The sequence below is a fragment of the Notechis scutatus genome, chromosome 1 (genome assembly GCF_049901735.1).
Source record: "Notechis scutatus isolate UNSWTSFEM ecotype Mainland chromosome 1, rNotScu1.2, whole genome shotgun sequence".
Classification (NCBI taxonomy): Eukaryota; Metazoa; Chordata; class Lepidosauria; order Squamata; family Elapidae; genus Notechis; species Notechis scutatus.
In genome coordinates, this window is record NC_142009.1 from 130,550,618 (window position 1) to 130,568,495 (window position 17,878).

The following is a 17,878-nucleotide window of genomic DNA, read 5'->3' on the forward strand; positions in this document are numbered from 1 at the left end:
TTTTCAGGGAAACAGGGTAATAGAGTTCTGAAAAACTATGCTTTTCATTTCAGAAGGCTATAAGATCCATGCAGCACACCTAATGGCTACATATTGAATATTTTCAATACTGACTACAATTTTAATATTTTAGATTTGAGATAAGTATTCTTAGACTCCCCCCCTTCTCCCTCTCCCTCTCTCTCTCTCCCTCCTCTCTCCCTCCCCTCTTCTCTCTCTCTCCATCTATCATCCATGACCCCACGTTTCAGTTGTGACCTTAAGGAGTTACACATTCTTCTAATTTTCACCACAATAAGAACTTGTAAGAATTTGAACTGAGCGTAACTAGCCCAGCTACCCAGTTAGCTTCTGTGGCTGAGTATAGGTTAGAACCTGGATTTTTCTGATTCTAATACAGGGCCTTAATCATTTCATCACATCAGCTTTTTTAGCACAATTGTTAGCCACCATTTTGTAAGTTACAGTTTTTTTTAAAAGGTTATTATATTTTAGTCTGCCCTTTAGAAGAGAAAGAAGAGAAACGGAGATCAGCACCACCCCCTATAGTTGGCTACGACTAGTGGAGTAAAATCCTCAGGGACTCCTATTCTTTCCTTACCTTTAAATGAATGGCTATGACTAGAGTTTTATAATTTTGGGCAAATGATAATCTGAGAAAACATGTAAGAAAAACAGTTAAGGTTAATTTTTTGGCTGTGTTGCTAATGGAAGAATATTTACCAATGGAAATATTCCTCCTCTTCATCCATCATCCTTCTGTCCGCTCCCTGATTGGTCTTGGGAAAAATATATGGATCAATGGGGAAGAAACCAAGGGAAAGTCATGATATATAGTAGAAGACAATTTGCAAAAAATCACATGTAGCTCCTTAACTGCAATATTGTATTATCTTATACATGTAAAAGAATAACATTGGGAAAATTTAGCCTAAGAAGGGATTACTGACCTTTTTTTTAAAGTGATGTCAGTGTGTTCTACCCAAATAATTTATATTAGAGAAGAATGTCATCCAAAATGGAAGAGGACATTTTAATCATCTTAATGGTGCCATATGTACAGTTAAAGATTCCCTCTGGGGGAAAATCATATTCTTTCTCGTAGTGGAGCATCTAGTTTTTACATGGAATTTCTATACATTGTCAAACATAGTAAACTGTGGGCCTCTTGTGCATATTTATTTATTTATTTTTATAGCTGAGACGTTTCCATTTTTAAAAAATTCTCCTGATTTAAGTAATATTTTTATTCCTGAAGTTAAATTATACTTGGTTAATAAAACTCATGAAATGTTTTCTTATTGTAATCTCTATTCTGAATTGATTTGCAATCTTACGTTGTATTTCTCCATTGCCTATGTTCTAACTTCATGTTCAGCATGAACAACCTAACTTCAAAAATCTTTGATAGTTCATGTTTTTCTGTCCCCAACTCTGGCGCAACAAGTAAACCAGAGAATATATATATATCTGAGTTTATATAGTAGATAATATTTGAAACAAGCAAGCTTGGTTTCTAGGCATTTTATACCAAACTAATACACAGTACTTTATTTTGGTATATATCTTTACCCTGACCACTGATTTCACTGCAGTTGCTTTGGGCAGTTGTTTTGGAAATATTTAGAGGTCATTGTCATGCTTTTGGAGTTCAGAGGATAGCAAGTAATGACATGTGCATTATGAAGTCAGCATGCAGATGACATGAGTTACACATTAGTGTTAGATGCCATGGCATCATATAATGTCATATTGGAATGATGTCATGATATGCATGATCTCATTTTGATGTTATTGCAACTTGTTAGGAATATTGCTGTTAATATTTTATGATTATCTATTGCACAGTAAATACAGGCAGTCCTCAACTTACAACAGTTCATTTAGTGACCATTCAAAGTTACAAGAGCACTGAGAAAAGTGACTTAATACCAGTTTTCACACTTACAACTGTTGCAGCATCCCCATGGTCACATGATCAAAATTCAGATGCTTGGCAACTGGTTCATATTTATGACGATTGCAGTGCCCCTAGGTCGTATGATCAGCTTTTGCAATCTTCTGACAAACAAAGTCAATGGGGAATCTAGATTCATTTAACATCCATGTTACTAAATTATCAAATGCAATTGTTCACTTAACAACTGTGACAAGAAAAGTCATAAAACTCAATAAATGTTAAAGAAACAGACTTGCCATTCTAATATTTCTTTCAGAACAATAAGTTTTTAAATCTTGGTTTTGCCTAGGGGATATTTGAGTAGTATTCAATAATTCCCTTTGGAGGAGTATCCAGATGGTCACAGAAATTTAGTAACAGTAATAAAAAAATGTGAATGTATATTTGAAATCAGACATGTATTGATTTGTTATTGCTGCTGTACTGTTCTGCTGTAACACCTGAACTATTTAACCTTTATTGCATATATACATCTGTCATGCATCAAAGAACAGATGTCAATTCCCACAATTCTGAGTCTTCTGGTTGTGATCCCATTAAACTAAGCAAGATGTTTTTGTGCCAGTATCTGAGCAAAAGTTTCAAAAATGTGATAATAGCACATTTTTCTAATTGTAATGGCAGAACTGTGACCCAGGATTACCTTGGCTTCCACTTCACACTAGTGATCATTAACTATTTGTAGGCAAGCTGCTATCAGCTTTTCATTGGTAATAGGAAGAGAAAAGTGGAACGGTCTCGTGTTGTATATGAAGATAATGTGTACTGTGTACTTAAATATTAAACATTGGGATCTTATTTATTGCTATGAATCAATTAATCGCCTGGTTTAAAAGTAATATATTTTCAATCTATATTTTTGCTTTGAAATAAACTTTAAAATACGAGGAAGCATAACAGTGCATAACAGTGAAATAAGAATTTTAATGAAAGGGGGATAAATACTCATTGATTAAAGACCATATTGCAAGATTTATTAGTAACATGGTGTAATGGGATAGGGAAAGACCTTGGGAGACTGAGCAAAGAGAAACTGCCAAAACAGTCAGATAAGAGACAGCATAACTGGCAACAGGATAATGGGCAGTGCAAGATGTTCAGAAGGGATCCCTCCTAATTTCTCATGCTTTAAAAGATGTGGGGGATGGGGTGGGAGGAGGATGATTGTATTTTCAGATTTGTAAAGATTCTGTCAATGTGACTTGGCAATAAAGCAGATTTAACGCATCTGGTTGTGATTCTTATCTGATTTTGATATTTTTGCAGCCCTTTGGTTAATGTATACTTTGTTATAGGACACTGAGCTTGAGTTTGAAACCTATAATGTAGAATATAGATGCTAACTCTTAGTTAAGAATGGGGCTCTCATTTGAAAATATTTCTTGATCCTGCATTTTTTCCTACATAACTGAAATTGAGATTAGTGATGGGTACTGCTACGTTTTGCTCTCTTAATTCTATTATTCATCTCTAGTTGTGCTTTTAATAAAGAACATGGTATCATGCGATTTATAAAACTATATGAAAATAAATATGGTATCCTTGAGGTATCATAAGATTTTTTTAGTATTCTTGTTAGAACAATAATTTATAGGATCCTTCAAAATTTAAGGAATATTACAGAGTTTTTAAAAACGACCATGCTCAGATAATTCATGATTTCCTCAGTAATGATTTATAAAGGCAGGACATAACATCAAGGCTAAGTAAGGCTCTGTACTCTTCTATTATAATTTGAAGTTTTTTCTGACCCATCCCAGGAAAAAGATGCAGTAACTTGAAGAGTCACACACAGGTGCAGGGTTTGTGCCTTCAAGTATCCTTTTGGGAGGGGGGCTTCCGGTTTGAGCTTCTTCGGCGACAGACCGAAATTTGCGATTGTGCGCAGTTTTAATCTGTGCTCACCGCTGGAGCACCCCGGCTGGTTTTGGGGCTAAGCCACCCTGTAGAGGTGGTGAAGAGGGGGAAGACTGCCAGCAGGGTCGAGGAGAGCAGCATCTCTCCTCCCCAGCTGGCCATTACTCCCTTTCCTGAAGGCGGTTGCAGCAGTGGTCAGAAATGGCCACCTCAAAGAAGAACTCGACCGGAAAAGAATGTGCAGGAGGAAGATAAAAAGAGAAAGTTTTTGGCTGACCGGGTTGAACTGGAAAAACAACAATATAAGGTACCCTGGAATTTGAATTATAAAGAACAACATTGTTCCCAAAGAAGACTTTGAAGCTGCGAATGAGAGAGGGAAGGGAAAGGATTTGGTTTTTTTTCTTTTCTTCCCTATATTGACAACTAAGAGATTTAAGCAAGAAATCGGCAAAAATCCACTTTGACATTAACAGGTACTTAAGTTGAAAATAAAATGTCAAAGCAATAATAAAGATTTCTGGATTCTCAAAAACTTTTAAAAGAAGGAAAAAATCAAAAGAGTGGGATCTGGAAAAAGGGAGGAGACCACCTTGAAGTGAAAGGACTTAACAGTGAAACTTTAACAAGATTCCTAAAAGATACATTTTAACGGAAACTTTGTAACAAGATAAGAGAACCCCAGGAAAAGAAAGTGGAAAAAAGAAGCAAGAAGAAACAGCTTTGGATTATTTGGATTACTTGGTGATTCTTGGATTTTTGGCTATTGGATCTAAAGGTCTAAAATTAATCGGGTGGTTGTTTAAAAGTTTTTAAAATGGTATCACTCTTGGAAGACTTGAGAATGGAACTTAAAAAACAGAAAGAAGATGCACAAGAAGGAAGAGGTTCTTTTGGCTTCGTATTTCAGTTTTTAGAAATGGAGATCCTGAACTATGAGAAACAACAAGAAATGCCTGTAGAACAAGAAGGCCGGGATAGAAGCCATCTTCAATGACCAAGTATTTCTATGTGGGGAAAAGAAAGGAAAGGGAGGAAAGAGAGTGAAAAATTTAAGATTCAAAAAAACAACCCCAAAAAGGAATAGTTTGAAAAGTAATTATAGCATTAGGAAGAAACAGAAGAGAGGATTACAGAAGAGAGAATCAGAATTAGAGAGAGAAGGGGTCAAAAAGGGAAGGGAGAAGAAGAGGGAGAAGAGGGAAAGTAAAAGAAATTATAAAGGACAGAATCAGGACATAGAGAAACAGGGAAAATGTACAAGACACAGAGATAATGGGTGAAAACTTAATTGAAAGGGGGATTCTGCAAGGGTACATAATATAGTATTGTTATATTAGAAATAGAAATGAACTTTGAAAAAATGAAACAAGTGTGATTAAAATGATAGATAAAATACTCATTGTAATGTAATGTAATGTTTAATAAATAAATGAAATAAAGAGAATGAGAAGATGAAATTAGGAAAGGAGGGGAACATTTTAATTATTATAAATGTGTTATAAAAATTTAAGTGAAGAGGAACATGAAAGAAACATGAAAAAATTATGGAAATATTATAAGTGTTCCTAGAAGTATGATGTCCTATTGAAAAATAATGTTAAAGATGTTAAAGATTATAACTAACATTAATGATAGAGTTGAATTGGAATAGAATAAGTATTTTATTTATTATTGTTATACAGTATATATATTTTCTCTTTAAGAACTTAGTGCATATTTTAAGAATGTACCAAGCAGAGTTCGAATGGAAGTTATGTGTTATATTGAATGTTATAATTGTAAAGGCATAAACTGAAGTTTAAATAAGAGTTGAATGGATAAAAATTAAAAGATACAAAGGTGTCATACTCCAATTAGTAACTACAGGGGAAAATTTTGTTTAATGAGAAAAGAAAATATGGAATTGAAACAGGACAGACAAAAGTATAAATATGATGACTAGAAAGGTATTGAAACTTAGAAAAAGATATATACAATTGAATTTAGAAAGGAATGAGATAATCAAAAGTAAGATTGAGAAAACTAAGGGAAGGGAAAAATTTTTGAGAAAATGTTAAAATAGTAATAAGATATGGAATAGAACACAAAGATGAATATGAAATTGAATTTGTGTCTGTATGGAGAAGTGATAAGCCGGGACCATGCTATTCTCAAAAAAAAGAAATTTTACTTGTATTATGTTTTGTGAAAACCCAAATAATTTTTTTATTTAAAAAAAAAGTATCCTTTTGGGAGTAGAGCCCAGACTTTTGCACAGCCATATCCGTACTCTCTATATTGGGCACTAATTAAGCATTCAGGCATCAGTTATCCTGAATTCTGTAGCTAGACCTGGTTTGTCCCATAATAAGTACTCAGATCTTAAACTTTATGACATATTGGGCAGATCTGAAAATTAATTAGAAGTATAATTTTTTTTTCCTGCAAGCTAAATAGCTGGCGTGGGGTATATAAAATCTTGATGCTACTTGATTTTAGCCCCTACCACCTTGCCTGCAATGCTCCTTAACATCCTATTTGCCTTTGTTCATTTTCTAGACAAGGGCTGACATTTCCAAACAAAGCATATATAATGTTTATAAGTTGCATTTGGACCCCAGAGGCATTCTTGGGAATAAAGGTGATGTTTGCAATTCATCAGCTCATTAATTTCTCTATTTGGAAAAAAAAAATAGCTAATTAGGGCAGGAAGTCTGGCAAGAGCTAAAGGAATTGTCTGAATACACCTGGGGGTTAAATAGTGTCCAGGCCCATTTTGCATTCCTTACCTTAACCGTGATTATTCTACAATTCAGTGGTGGGTAGCAGCTATGCCCCAATGCTTTACTGGAGGCTCATGCAACTAGTCAAAAAGAAGGGAAAAGGTATGTGAGGTTTATAGGGAGGTCCTGTAGGAAGAGTGGTTGGGTTGCACTTGGGTAGATCACTTGCTATAACATTCAGCAGAGCTATTTTGTGAGTTAGGACATTGTCGCTTGAGACTCGTTTGCCAGAGTGTCCACTACATAAATTCCACACATATTCTCCAGCTCAAAGAAACATGGACAGATGGCGTAATGTTTTAGGTAAATACGCTCAGTTGTGAAATGCAGTGTGATTTTTCTAGCAATCTGGTGTCATAAGTTACATTTCGTCCTTGGTTTGTGACTCTGGCTTGTTAGGACTGAAAGAAGGCATGGTTACTTATTTGCAAGCCACGAATTGTCGTCCAGGTTTGTTCAGCTTCTCTTGGCAAGTGCCAAGCAAGAGCGGTCAGGCAGTTTGCATCCCTGCTTGTTCATGATAAGCTAAATTTTTAAAGAATTCTCGTTTACCTTGGTGTTCAAACATTGTAACAAATAATCCTCTTTACTGCCATAGCTTTGACTGGAAGCACAATACGAATACAAATCTTTCTAAGCTTTGAATCAGGGAAAAATAAGTTGTTTCTTCTGCTGGCAGTATCTGTGACTTTAAAGTATCCGTCATCTTTTTATTATGCAGATTGCTTAAGTTTTAAATATAAAATGCATGTTATTTCTGTTAAACATCTACTGAATGCTTTCTGGTTGAATAAATAGATGCTGAAAAATTCGAGTATTTATATTTATTAAAATGTGAGTTTCCACACAGCTGAATTTTCAAGCACAGCTTACTGAATTACCTGTATGATGATAATTGATTAAAACGAATAGGAAAATGACTTGATTCCAAGAGGGGAAAATAAAATAGCAACGGTACTTAGAGGCAATAGATAGGATTATTTTGCAATGGCAAAAACATATTCTTTAAGAGTTAAAAACTGATAACTATTTCTGAATGAGCAGTCTCTGGTACTTCATAATAAATTATGCACCCTTTTATACCAGCAATCTTCTAATTGTAAATTGTGAGTCATGCCTGGCTTTGCTTCTTGCCTAATTATACAAGTAGCTTTGACAAATGACATCCTGCTTCCTACTGGCCAGCTTTAGTGACCTTGTCATTATTACTAATGGCTAGTTGTAGCTGCTTCAAGCAAAATAAGCAGCTTCAAGTTTTTAGCTGCTAAATTGTTACTTAGCCTATTCTTTGCCTTTCACTCCAGAGCACAAAAAACTGGAGAGCAGCAGTTGATCTGTGTGGACGACTTCTGACAGCCCATGGTCAAGGCTGTGGCAAAAGTGGATTACCCACCAGTCACACAACAGACTCGCTTCAGGTATGTTTGCCTGTAGGTCAGGCAAAAGTTAGAATGCATGTTAAACGTGCACATCTTAAACATGTGTGGGAATGGGCAATTGATTCCACCTTAAGGATCTACCCAGAAATGTCAGAGACACACTGGATACCTCCAGTTTCCCCCTCCCCCCAGGTATTCCCCAACCTTTCTTAAGATTATTTCAGAGGAGTGATAAATAATTCTTGCAGTTATGAATGAAAAAACAACACTGACATTTCTCATGTAAACAGTTCATTTTACTTTGGTGCTTGGGAAAAATAGATATTGCCTTTACTTGTTCTAGCATAGAAACACATAGGATGACCAGAGTGAGAAAACAATTGAATTTTTGGTTAGATTTTAAGATGAATTAACAATTAACAAATGCTTTCAAGAGTGCTGCAAACGTCTTGCAAATATTTCTTTATAAGCAATTGCAATATCTACATTAGAAATATTAAGGACCAAAAGATAGAAAAGTGTTTTGCTAGTAAACTAACCATTTGAAAGACTCAGTAATTTATTCGCATTTTGAACCTCTTATGACAGGTAGTTAAGGTGAATAATTGAGAATAGGAATGATCCATATCTGTCTTCAGATAATGTCAACATATTAATTCTGTATAGTCAGATTATGTACAGAGTACTATCCAACCATGTAAGGTAATTCATTTGCAAATGAGCTCAAAAGTAAAGAAAAAAATTCAGCTCATGAAGAAAATTTCTGGAAAAAATGAGTTTGCTGAACTCACATGCACACATGAAAAATAACCTTTAGATATACTGTATTAGTATCACAGGTATTTGTTCTTCAAAGCTGAAAAAACACCCTGATAATATATTTTTGTGTTACAGTAATAACTTTAAACTTTTTTTTCCTTTTTAGATTTGGTTTGTAAGACTAGCGCTCCTGGTGAAACTGAGTCTGTACCAAAATGCTGAAATGGAATTTGAACCATTTGGAAACCTAGACCAGCCTGATTTGTATTATGAATATTATCCTCATGTATATCCAGGACGCAAAGGTAAAACTGTTTATATGTTTGTTCCTATTAACTGTTTCTTTTGGGTCTTGTATTGTTTTCTTTTTTATCAATAGTCACAGGTTTAATAATGAATGCACTACTATAATATGAACATTACAACATGTTACTGAAAAATACCACAATATTTTTGCAATAGCAATACATGTTGCTGCATCTTTTGATTAGTAGGAAATATTGCCTTTTCTGAAATGAGAGATTACATATTTCCGACAGTCATTCCTTGAAATCTGGGAAAATATCACATTTCCAATTTCTCTTTTAGCCATCCCACATGCTCAATACAGCTACAATTCCTAATAAACAGTCAAATCCCAAAGTTTGAATATATAGTTTAATATTACATTAGCACCTTTAACATTTTCCCATAAATGTGTTTATATTACACTTATCCCTTGGTATGAGGTCTGTGCATAATAAATAATCACAAATATTTTATAATGGTTAAATAGCAATTCTGTGGTCAGCAACATATGAGCAGACTTTAATAAAAAGCGTAGCCTATGCAGAGGCAGGTATTGACTGTGGTTAAGATAAATAAACCACAGTTACGGTAATACTCAGAAGTTTTGGGAGCTTCATCACTGGAAGCTTTCAAGAAGAGACTGGACTGCCATCTATCAAAAATGGTGTAGGGTCTGCTTGGGCGGGGGGGGGGGGGGTTGGACTAGATGACTTTCAAGATCCCTTCCAACTCAATTAATCTGTAAATATCTGCCTCTGCATAGGCTGTGCTTTTTATTGGTTCATGTTATTTTTAATTCTTCTATTGTTAAGAATTATGTCTGAGTAAGTATTAAAGGTTGGCTGCAAATTAGGACAGAAAAGAATGACTAAATTTACAAATCCAATTTTTTTTCTAAGTATTACATCTTTATATTATGTGGAAACTACTCAGAATCATTGAGAATTAGCAGCATACAAGTTCAGCAAATGTTGTTATTATTAGTCACACATGCTTCGAGAGCCTTGAATATAAGCTTAACTATGATTCTAAAGGCAGAGTTTCATTCACAATTTAACATAACATGACTTGCTTAGTTATGATTTAAGGTATCTTGGAAAAACACTGCCATGGATGAAAATAATAAACCAATGAAAGGAAGAAAGCACAGTTTGTACTACAATAGAACCTCTGGTCACGACCATACTTTGTTCCATAACTTTCACAATTTCTTCGTCTTCTAATTTTTGTCTTCAGGAATTTCTGTGTCAGGGGTCATGTTTGAGCATCACCCGAGTATGTGTTCATGACCAGATTCAAAAGTTTTGTCAATTTTTTAGTCAGAACCCAATTTGGTCATGATCAGAAGTGTTTGTGACCAGAGGTGTCGAGGTGAAATCTATTCACTTTTGATAGTAAATTCATTTAAGGTACAAAGAAAATATTAGACACTATCATAGATAAGCAGTCTGCATTTCTGTGGTATATGCATTACCGGTACTATCTGGACAGATGATAACTTTCAGCACCGCTATTTGTTATTTTTCTGAGCCAAGAAGATACAGCCAATTTAAGGCATGACTTCCTTTCCAGGTGATCATACTATGCCATACAAATGTGATTTCTCCTACGTCTTGATGCAGTTGCTTAATAGAAGTAGTCCTTGTTTAACAATCATTTGATTGGCAACCATTCAAAATTATGACAGTGTTGAAAAAAATGATTTATGACCAGTTCTTGCACTTACAACTAACACAGTGCCTCTTCAATCATGTAATCGTGATACGGATGCTTGGCAGCTGTCACACCTTTACAATGGTTGCAGCATCCCATGTCCTGTGATCACCATTTACAATCTGTCCAGATGACCGCTGACAAACAAATTCAGTGGAGAAGCCAATAGGGAAGATCACATGTTGTGGTCACAGGATGTCTCACTTAATGACTATGGTGATTCGCTTCATGACCATGGCAAAAAAAAAGGTGATAAAATTGGGCGCACTAGTAAGATGCCTCATTTGATGATTGCCCCTCTTAACGATGAATTTTCTGGTCCCTGTTGTGTTGTAAGTCAAGGACTACGTGTAGTGAGGATGTCATCTGAGCACGTAATTACAGCAGTATTAATGAACAGGTGCATTGCATTTGTAGGTCAAATGATGCTATATTGCATAGTGGTCTAGGTAAAATATTAGATAGACATGATTGAGAAAGTGTCAGGCATGGACCAGCCTTTGTGTATTTGTTCATTTGTGGTTTGGAAGATTAACATTTTTTAAGTTAAGTTTTAGTTAGTAATCCATGATCAAACATACAGCAGCATCTAGATTTATGGATTCCTGAACAATAGTAAATTAGCAAGTAGAATTGTAATCAAATCCAAGAGACAATGGGTATGTATATACATCTGGTCTTTATGCAAAAGAGGCCACTACAATTTCTCTGTGTTTCTAGATTATTTTATACTCATGACCTGAGAGATGCAGAGGATATACTGGAGAATGTGCCTTGGAAAAAGAATAGCAAAAGATATCTGAATTGGTGTCATTAAGCAGCTAATTTTAATTTAAAAAACAAACATAAAGCATAAAGCTACTCTGCAGTAATCATCATCCTTGATAATATGCTGATGGTTGCTTAATTTTCTTTTCATTTTTCCATATAATAAACATAAATGTAAAATCTTTTTGATTTATTTATCTCATTTTGATTCACAATAGATAAAAGAATTAGGCAATTAAAATGCACTTTGCAATCAAATATGTCAAGATGCAGATAAATAACGGCTATGAAAGCGGTATAAAATATATTTCATTTAATTCATGTGTGCAATTTAGATCAATTCAAAATATTCATTGAATTAAACACAGTATATTTCTTTTTGGAGCAGCATGTACATTTCAACCTAGAATCTTATGAATATCCAGGGATTATGTAGCTGTTGTTTAGCATCTGTATACGTAGACTTATTAAATATCTATCTTTTAATTTTCCCCCCTCTCTGAACTGATTTTTTTTCCTTTGTATGTGCCAACTTTAAATGCATCTCAGCTGCCCAACTGTCCTATCCATTTTACTAACACACCAAATGTATTTTACCTTAGCTGCCCTTGAATCTTAATGTTCTCATATCTCCTTTCATTAACTAAGATTAAGCTAATTTTCTTTATGAGTAAACTGAATAAACCCGGCTTCTTAGAAACCTGTTTTTTAATCTACATATTAAAGCTTCAAAGTGTGTGCAAAAACTTGCTGATAGGAGCAAATATCACCCAGTACATGTATATAATCTACTGCAGATAGGATATTTCATGTGGTGGATCTATACGAGTAGGTATGCATTCTTACCTACTCATTTCTTTGTGACAAATACCTTTTGCCACTGATGTGAAAATGAGTATGTGCTGTGGAGAGTAAGAAGTCACTGCTCCACTGTACCAAATTGCTGATATGCAAGTGGGAAATGTGAGTTTTATATTGCAGATGAGTGGTGGAGAAATCGGTTCGGTCTCCGCAGCTCATCGCTCCTACTGGCTCGCCAGAACCAGGCAGAACCAGTTGAATACCACCACTGACCTCCTAGTGTTTACAAACAAGTCCTGAAACTACAGATCTTGCAGCACCACGGAAGTTGTTCACCCTTACAAACAACTGCAGAGGCGCTCTGCAACATTTATTCTGCACTTTGTAGGCCAAAATGGAGGTTCGGAGGGGCAGGCAAAGTGCCAGGCAAGGTCTGCACAGGCCTAAACAGAGCTCTCTTGATTGCCTGGCCTAGACAACTGTTTCAGTCATGAAACTGGTTTTTTCAAGCTCAATTTTGGTAGATAGTTACCACTCAGTGGGGTACTCTGATGATCGCTTCAGCAAAAAGTAGAAGTTAATTAGAACAGTCGGTCGATGATTTTGCCAAAGGAAAAAGATCTAATAGTACCGTTCCTGCTTTCACTGTCTCCCTCTGCTCTCTTTTTCTGTCAAAAATTGCTGTGCTAAGATTTCAAAAAGCCCTAGGATTTTAAACTCAATGAGCTATTATTCTATTTGATCACCGCATGACACGTGGCCTGATCTTTTAAAATCATGCGTCTTCTGATTCTTCCTTAAAGATCAGGCCACGTGTCATGCGGTGATCAAATAGCATAATAGCTCATTGAGTTTAAATCCTAGGGCTTTTTGAAAGTGGTTTCTTTGTGATATTTGTGGTTGAAAAAAGAGAGCAGATTGACTCATGGTTTTAAGCAGGAACATGGCTATTAGATCTTTTTTCCTTTGGCAAAATCATCGACCGACTGTTCTAATTAACTTCTACTTTTTGCTGAAGCGATCATCAGAGTACCCCACTGAGTGGTAACTATCTACCAAAATTGAGCTTGAAAAAACCAGTTTCATGACTGAAACAGTTGTCTAGGCCAGGCAATCAAGAGAGCTCTGTTTAGGCCTGTGCAGACCTTGCCTGGCACTTTGCCTGCCCCTCCGAACCTCCATTCTCATGCAGTATATTCTCATGGCAGAGAATCTAGCGTCCTAGTAAATAGTTGATTTTCAAGTGAATTGAACAAAGGTGTCAAGCTTGCAATCATGCCATTACATTGTCAAGCGGTTACATTTTGTTTTCCTAACTATTCTTGGATTGCTGTAAGTAGCCCTAATCCATCTTTTTTAAAATCAGGTATTGTGCCCATCAAGATAGTCCCATATCTTTGGGCATTTGCCAAATCTGTGTTTAAGAGACCTTGTGTCACCACCATTTTCAAGAACAGTATTCGAGAATTTACAAATAGAGAGCTTGTGGGATTATATGTAAATTGCATTGAAATATACAGCTGGAAAAATTGAACCTTAGTAATGCTAGAATTCCTTGAATCTCTGTTTTCCTTTGTCTGGTGCCATCTCCTCAATTGTACTGGATGAATGAATTGTACTGAATTTCTGAGAAAGTATCCACTGCGTTTAAGGTATTATACATCAGCTCAGAGACCAAACCTGCAGCTAATAATGAAGAATGCAGAAGCAGTGATGCCAGTCTGCTTCTTCAATGTTCCAGCCTCTGTTCCTTTTTGACAGCCAAACGGCCTGCTGGCCAGCCCCTGTGTGGTTTAGGCAAGAGGTTACTGAAAAGGGATGGGTGTATTATTTACTTCTGAACAGCTAAACAAGCAAGGCGGGCTCTCTTGCTTCAAAGCTGAAATTCTGTGCGAATGTCAGCTGTATAGTCTATGTCCAATCTTTGTTTTGAAGAAAAAAGGGTGAAACAGGAGGATGTAGTTATTTCTTTTCCCTAAAGAAAGTCTAAAAGGTAGGTGGGCGTGGGGATTACAAACAGCATTCTTTTAGTTTTGAGAAGTGCTTGCCTGCAGGATCTAGGAAATAGCTAATTCTCTGTTCTCTCTGACATCTGTGCGTAATTCAGTTAGATCATCCTTGGCTTTAGGCTTAACAATTTGCTTCAAATATAGAAATAAATTTTAAAAGGAGGGGAATTTAACAGCAGCCAGTTTTTAAAATATGGCTCTTGTGAACTTGGAACATGATTGATGCATCGATACATTTGATTTTAAGAACTATGCCATTGCATGCTTGTCTTATCTGTTACAAAATCTTGAAAAAAATCCTTTTTTACTTCAAAACGCTTCTTGCTCACTTCATATTCTTGCCCCTTTTTACCTATTTTCTTTTATATGTGTTTCCAAAAATGTGAAAACTAACACTATTTTGGAAAAAAATAGCAGATCAAAGACCAGATAAGGCAGCATTTTTTTTGTTCTCCCTGTTTACCATAGGCATGTTTGAAAAATGCATTGGGTTTCCCTCTAGTGGGAGCAGCAGCACCCTACCATCATACTATATTTGCTGCTAAAAATCTATGTAAAATGTAAGGGAGGGGGAGATCCTTTTAATTAAAGCTCTTTCTGGCCTTTTTAAAAAGTTCTTCTAAACTAGAATGTTTCCCACCAAGCTTCAAATTAGTATCACTATTTTTCTTAAAAAAATGATTATACTAAACTAATCCACAAAATAAAAATACAAATAATGTAGCCCAGATGCCTACCACACTGCTGATGTTTTTGATTATTTTAATACAGGAAGATGGAATATCCTGATAGTTACTTGTATGTGCACTGAGAGTTTATGCACCGGAGACAAATTCTTTGTGTGTCCTATCACATTTGGCAAATAAAGAATTCTGTTCTATTCTGTTCTGTTCTGTTCTATTCTGTTCTATTCTATTCTATGCCACGCCACCCTATCCCTATTACATTCCATTCTAGTCTATTCTGTTTATGACACTCTTTTAGTTTCTTTTTGTTGTATAACCAGCATGGGATAGGATAAAGTTTTTCTCCTAGTCAATTCTCTTTCCCAACGTACATCTTGTTTCTGGTCCTCTAATTCTTAATAGCTCTTAATAACTTGACTTGTCTGCTACAGAACCAATTGGTTTGCTGTTTATTGCTGCTGGTGGCCATAACTGGTGCAAGCAATTTTTTCTTTGGGATAGAGGCTATATTTGTTAGCTGAAACCTCTCAGGACTGCAACTTAAGGGAAACTGGACAAAAACAGAAAATAGAATAAAATATAGGGGTTCCCCACCCCTTTTTGTCTTTGTTTTTCCTTTGTTTAGAATGTTGCTGTTTGCATCATGCCAAGCATTCCACTTTTACCTATTCAGTGCTTTTTTCCTGTTTCTTTTGGAGCATGTGTCAATCTTACTAACAGCTGACTGGTTCTGTACTCATTCTTGATGAATGCTGCTACCAGTGCCATCATAATCAAGCATCAAGATTGGAAGGGAGGTGGCATCAGTAATAATAGCTGCAGTTTCTGTGGTAAATAAGAAGGTCCTCAAGGTCAATTGGTAGCTTATTTGTATTTTGTGTAAAAATGATAATAGTGCATGATAACTGAAGGAATTTCTTGCCTATATATGAGCATGTAAAAGATTTCACTACTCTTTTAATGCAGTGAGGAACAGTGCTCATGATGCTTTACAGACAAGAATGATTGTATTTCTTAAGTTACACCCATATAATTTGCCAGTCAAACCCATTTTTGCTCTCGTATGTTTCACATGTGAAGAAGGGAAGACATATTTGGAGATGAAAATGAAGCAAAAGGTATAAAATCCTCCTGCTATTTATTAATTATGGATGGCTAATTCCACTTTCAAAGAGATAATAAAAGCACTGGAAGTGGTAAAGAAACTACCATATGCATTCTAGAAAATTCTTGTAGTACACTTTTGTGTACTACACTTGTGTATAGGATAGTGCCTTTAAGTTGGTGTTGGTTCCTGGAAACTGCCTTGAGTAGTCACTACAGTTTTCTTGGAAATATTTTGGCAGTGACTTACCATTGCTTTTCTTTCTAGGGCTGAGAGTGTGACTGGCCCAAGGTCACAAGGTTGGCTTTGTGTTGACTCTCAGATTTTGTCCATTTATCCTTATTAACAGTTGATACCTGTGTTGTAAAATTTGCTTCTGTTTACTTTAAGATTCATAAAGGATTGAAGGTTTAGGTACTACATTTATAGTGTAGCATTTGCCTTTGTTTTTCTTGCTGGGTAAAGAGATGATTCTTCTCTTCATTTAATGTTTAACTATTTTAAATGCATATGTATGTATATATATATGTATGTGGATCTTTGGTTATTCGGGTTTTCTCCCGCATAAAATTGGAAGTATTTTGGCGACGTTTCGACGAAATCTCATTTGTCATCTTCAGGCTTGTGTCTTCGGCTTTGTGCTTCTTGGAGTAATGTAAGCTTGCAGCTGTTTTTTCTTTTAACTGCCAGTGGGAGCGCGGCTTGACTGGGTGGGGGCTTGGCTGTGTTCTGATTGGGTGGGAGTGTGTTCTCATTGGTTGGGGGCCTGGCTGTGATCTGATTGGTTGGGGGGTTGGCTGTGTTCTGATTGGCTGGGGGTGTGTTCTGTTCAGGTGGGGGCTTGGCTGTGTTCAGGTTAGTCTTAGTTGTCGGGGGATTTGAGCTGGTGAGCTGTGATCCTGTTGTTTGGCTTCGCTTCATAGTCATGCCACATCTTCATGTTGGGCGTCAGTTCGCTTCATGTATGGGTCGGAGGGGTTTGAAGCGGGTAGTGATGCAGCTGCGGTACAGCTTCTGGTCCGTGGTCGTGTCTCATCATCTGTGTGGGTGTGAATCTGCTTTCTACGTGGAAGTGTGGTGGTAGCATCTTGTGTGGCCTTCGTGGGTGTGGGTCTGGTGTCATTCTTCATGTTAGGTACTCGTTTGTTAATGAGGGTGGGTTTCCAAATGGCTGGTAGGCGGGAGGTATCATCTCGTTTATTCATGCTGTGTGGGCATTTTTCTATCTCTATGGCTTCTCTGATTATTCTTTTGTTGAAGTGTTGAGTTTTGGCGATAGTTCTGGTATTTTTAAAGTCAATCTCATGTCCTGTGGCTTTGAGGTGCTGGACCAGGGAAGAGGTCGGTTCTTCTTTTTTGATTGAGTTCTTGTGTTCTTCAATGCGTGCACTAATTCTTCTGTTGGTTTGTCCGATGTATGTGTTGGGGCAGGCGGTGCATGGGATTTTGTATACTCCTTGGTTTTCTAACTCGATTCTGTCTTTAGGGTTTCTTAGGATGGTGGATATTTTTCTGTTTGTGCAGAATGCTGTCTTAATGTTGTGTTTTTGGAGGATCTTGCTGATTTTGTCTGTAGTGCCTTTTATATATGGGAGGAGGGCTTTGCCGTTCTCTTGTTCTCTGTCTTGGATTTTGGTTGGGGTTTGTTTTTGGATTAGGTGGGTAATCTTCTTTCTTTGGAATCCATTGGCTGTTAGTACGTTAGTGAGAGTGTGTAGTTCGGTTTTTAGGTGTTGTTCGTCGGCTAAGCATTTTGTTCTGGAGATGAGTGTCTTGGCTACGGAATTG

The 17,878-nt window shown here is 36.3% G+C and overlaps 1 protein-coding gene across 3 annotated transcripts in view; it reads left to right on the forward strand.

Moving 5' to 3' along the window:
* Positions 1 to 17,878, forward strand: part of TRAPPC12 (trafficking protein particle complex subunit 12) — a 78,548-nt gene that overhangs the window by 9,815 nt on the left and 50,855 nt on the right. For all 3 annotated transcript variants that reach the window (XM_087946049.1, XM_026665294.2, XM_026665295.2), the window contains 2 exons: positions 7,887 to 8,000; positions 8,887 to 9,025. In XM_087946049.1, coding sequence (XP_087802175.1) covers positions 7,887 to 8,000; positions 8,887 to 9,025 — 253 coding nt within the window. The remainder of the gene's footprint in view (positions 1 to 7,886; positions 8,001 to 8,886; positions 9,026 to 17,878) is intronic.